This window comes from Nilaparvata lugens, chromosome 2, assembly GCF_014356525.2.
Source record: "Nilaparvata lugens isolate BPH chromosome 2, ASM1435652v1, whole genome shotgun sequence".
NCBI classification, from domain to species: Eukaryota; Metazoa; Arthropoda; class Insecta; order Hemiptera; family Delphacidae; genus Nilaparvata; species Nilaparvata lugens.
The window spans coordinates 54,653,080-54,657,192 of record NC_052505.1 but is presented as its reverse complement, the minus strand read 5'-3'; the positions used below and the strand labels follow the sequence as shown (position 1 = coordinate 54,657,192).

The following is a 4,113-nucleotide window of genomic DNA, read 5'->3' as shown; positions in this document are numbered from 1 at the left end:
TATGGGATTACCGGAACCCCCTCCTACAACACCACCCGCACAAACATTGTCCACACCAAAAAAAGTATAAAACCAGCTGCTAAAACCGTTAAGAAACATTAGATGGCTGGATGTAAGAGAGAGAGGAAGTACCGGGGAAGAGGGGTACTGTCATCAATTGCAAAAGTTGCAGGTTCAATAGTTAAAAAGAGTGCTGGAAAATTGGTGAACAAGGCAATCAACATTCTACCTGTTGAACTTCACATCCCTGGTTACCAGTACTGTGGACCAGGTACAAAGCTAGAGAAGCGGTTGGCACGAGGCGATCCCAGTATAAATAGTCTCGATCGAGCCTGTTAGGAGCACGACATTGCTTACTCGAGGAGCAGTGATACATCGAGCAGAGCAGTAGCAGACAACATTTTGGCAGATCAAGCTTGGAGTGTGGTAAACTCTTCAGATGCAGGAGTACTTGAGAAGGCTGCAGCACTAGCAGTCACCAACACCATGAAGGCTAAGGCAAAGTTTGGGGGAGGAGCAAGAAGTTGTAAGAAGAAGAATTCTAGGAAAAGTTGGCACACATCGTCCAAGAAAGGTAAAGGACTTTATCTAAGACGTCAGCAGACATCATCCAAGAAAGGTAAAGGACTCTACCTGAGACAACAATGCAGGACACAGGGAAATGGGGCATGTCGCCGTCAATGTGGCGGCAAGAGAAGATGCTAGTTGCCCTACCTGATCGAGCCCTTACCGATGCTGATCTCTACAAGTATGCATGTCAACTGAAGCTAAAGCACTTTTGAGGAGTGTTTATGCGGGATGCTCTACCATTGAATGGGCCCTGGAGGAGAGAATGCGGCATTATCAACCTGGACACCAGCACTGGAGCTGGCACACATTGGGTGTGCTATGTGAAGAAGGATGATGTGTCTCACTACTTTGATGGATTTGGCAACCTGAGACCGCCACAGGAGTTTATCAACTATATGCACAAAGGACTGGAGCCAGCATCGAGGATTGAGTACAACTATGATCAGAAGCAGGAAGATCTTTACTCACACATCATTTGTGTTGACAATTTTCGATTGATGAAAATGAATAAATGATTCACTATCTCTCTTGTACATTATTTCCATCCCTATAAATACCGAGTGTAGGCTGATTGCTACTCATTGTGCAACTGTATGTTGAGCAGGCAACAACAATGATGCTATGTTTTGGAGGTAGGACATCAATACTAAAGAGTGACTTTTATCCACCACTTGATGTGAGCAGTGGTGAATGGGAAATTGGTCTGATTAGCTTTACAAGTTGCAACTCAATACCCAATATTGAGGAAGGTTTCAATAATGTACTACATTTTTATGCAAGTAATAGAATTTCTAAGAAGGGTGTTACTAGTGCAGAGATAACACATGATGAGCTTCGGAGTATGGCTAAAGCAAGATTTGAAGAGTATTGAAGCGAGGTGCTCAAACATCAGAAGCATAAACCTGGCAAGTCTGATGATGATGATAAGGATGGTACAGTATTGCCTAAAAGGACTAAAAGGAGAATGCCAGCTACTACTGTTGACAAGGAGGATTTGGTTCTGCATCAGGTATCATTACCAACAGGTAGCTTTGAATTTTCTACAATTACTGACTTGCTTGCACAAAGGCTGTCGGAAAATGATGTTGATTTCCAGGTGACTGTAGATCCATCAACCTTAAAGTGTATAGTTTTGAGCAGTGCCAAGCTGGATTTATGACCACAAGATTCAATAGGGAAACTGTTGGGTTTTACCAATACCCAGTTCATAGAGCCCAACACATCTACTAGAAGTGATAATACTGTACAAATCAGTCGGCCTAATGTGATACGCATCACCTGCAACATTGTGACTGGATCTTACTCTAATGGAATTACAGATCACGTGATCTATGAGTTTTACCCAAACGTTGATCCAGGGTATAAAATGGTGGTGACTGTGCAGAATGTAATCTATTTACCTATAGACATCAAGCAGATTGGTAGCATTACACTGCAAGTAGTCAACGAGTACGGTCGTCTTATAAATAATAGAGGCGAGGGAATAAATATTGCTTTACATTTGAGACAACGATAGTGAAATGGTGTTGTTATTTGAAAAGTGGAATCAAGAATTGGATATGGAGGCTGCAGTCCATCCTCCTCCTTCTTCTTCTCTCCATCATCATCATCCTCCTTCACCTATAAAAGAAGATAGAAGGAAAGGAAGATTCATTCAGCATTCAGCCTTAACAAGGTTAACATCTAGGAGCATCAAGTATTTGCAAGAACGAGGCTGTCAAGTTATACAATAGAAGAAATAGGAGTTTTGGATGTGACACGACAAGGCCCTTCGTCAGACGATAGTATCATTGGCTATGACTATCATTCTCATGCCCCCTATACCACAAGCTTCAATGCCAACGATGAAGTGAGGATACCAATCCAGCAACAGGACATTTACACACTACCATTGGAGAGCTATCTACATTTGGAGTATACTGTGACTGGAGCTGCCAACGCTGCTGTGGCCGGAACTCCATGTGTCTCTGGATTCTTTGCCAATCTGTTTTCAGAGATACGCTATGAAATCAATGGTGTGGAGGTGGACAGCATACGTAATCCAGGTATCACCAGTCTGATGAAGAATGCTATGACATTCGAGCGAGATGAATGCAGCAAGATGGAAGCGGCCGGCTACAAGTTCAGTTCAACCACTGGTTTTGCTAATTTTGCTGCAGATGGTACAAAAATGGATGTACCTCTATGATACCTGCTAGGTTTTGCTGAAGACTATAGACAGATTTTACTCAATGTGAAACAAGAGCTGGTGTTGAGAGTCAATCCTAATTTCAATGACTGTGTGAATGTTGCTGCTGCCAATGTAGCAATCACAAAGCTTTTATGGAGAATGCCATATTTAGAAGTGGCAGATGATGTAAGAATGCGTCTGCTACAGATTGTGCAGAATGACACACCAATCAGTATACCATTTCGACATTGGGAATTGTACAAGTACCCAACCTTGCCGCAAAGTATAAAACATACATGGACTGTTAAGTCAACAACTCAACATGAGAAGCCGCGCTACATTGTGGTTGGGCTACAGACTGCAAGACCAGGTGTAGCAGCAGCTAACAGTTCAAAATTTGACAAGTGTAGTATGAAGGATATTCGAGTGTTTTTAAACAACAAATACTACCCATATGAGAGCATTGATGGTGATGATAATCGCATCTACAACATGTATGCAGCTTTCAATGGAGTCTACAATCATGATAATGCTCGCTCATCTAAACCTCTGCTTGAAACAGGAGCTATAAGCACTGATAATATAATGTTGTTTGCTTTCAATTGCTCCCACCAAAATGAATCACTCAAAACTGGAAGTATCGATGTGAGGATTGAGTTTGAAGCTACTGACAACATACCCGCCAATACACGAGCCTACTGCCTAATGATTCATGAGATGACTAAACAGTATCGGCCATTGACTGGTCTAGTACAGTCAGCATAGAGAGAATATAAAATACTTATGATCTGGATTGTGCAGTTCATTCTTATGTGGAGCATTGAGTGATACAGTCATGTTCAAGTCGGCTACTGTTACCTTCTCTACTGAGGAAGATGGAGAGATAAGTGAAGGAGAGGATGTGTTAGACAAATCATTGATGAAGGATGATTCTACAAGTACTACAGACCTACATACTGCTTCTGATGATGGCATGGTATTTGAGGACTGTAGTGGAGATGACAATTTTACAGCATTTACACCGAGAAGAGCTGGCAACATTTTTGGTCCACTACCACTCTACCTGATAAACTTCCAAGGATTTGAAGGACTGGATCATGATTTCATTGTGAAGGAGATGGCAGTACTGGAACGTGATGATAATTATCATGTAACAACTCATCACTACTTTTTTGAGCCACCCTACCCAGATATGCTGTTGAAAGCTAGTGCGGTGCTTGACAACAATTGTCTACATCAAGCTAAACATGGACTAAGATGGTCAGTCAAGGGAGCCGATCAACAACATCTTTCCTACAAAGCTCTGAAACCAATTGTTTGCGATATGATTGGTCGATGGCTGTCTGACAACAACTCGGGACAGTCAATCAAGA

The 4,113-nt window shown here is 42.1% G+C and overlaps 1 protein-coding gene and 1 pseudogene across 1 annotated transcript; both read left to right on the top strand.

Moving 5' to 3' along the window:
• Positions 1-705, top strand: LOC120349646 (annotated as a pseudogene).
• Positions 706-2,932: 2,227 nt separating this feature from the next.
• On the top strand, positions 2,933-3,505 carry LOC120349645. The gene has a single exon (XM_039420125.1). It carries the CDS (start codon positions 2,933-2,935, stop codon positions 3,503-3,505), a length of 573 nt encoding a protein of 190 aa, XP_039276059.1.
• The last annotated feature ends 608 nt before the right edge of the window (positions 3,506-4,113 follow it).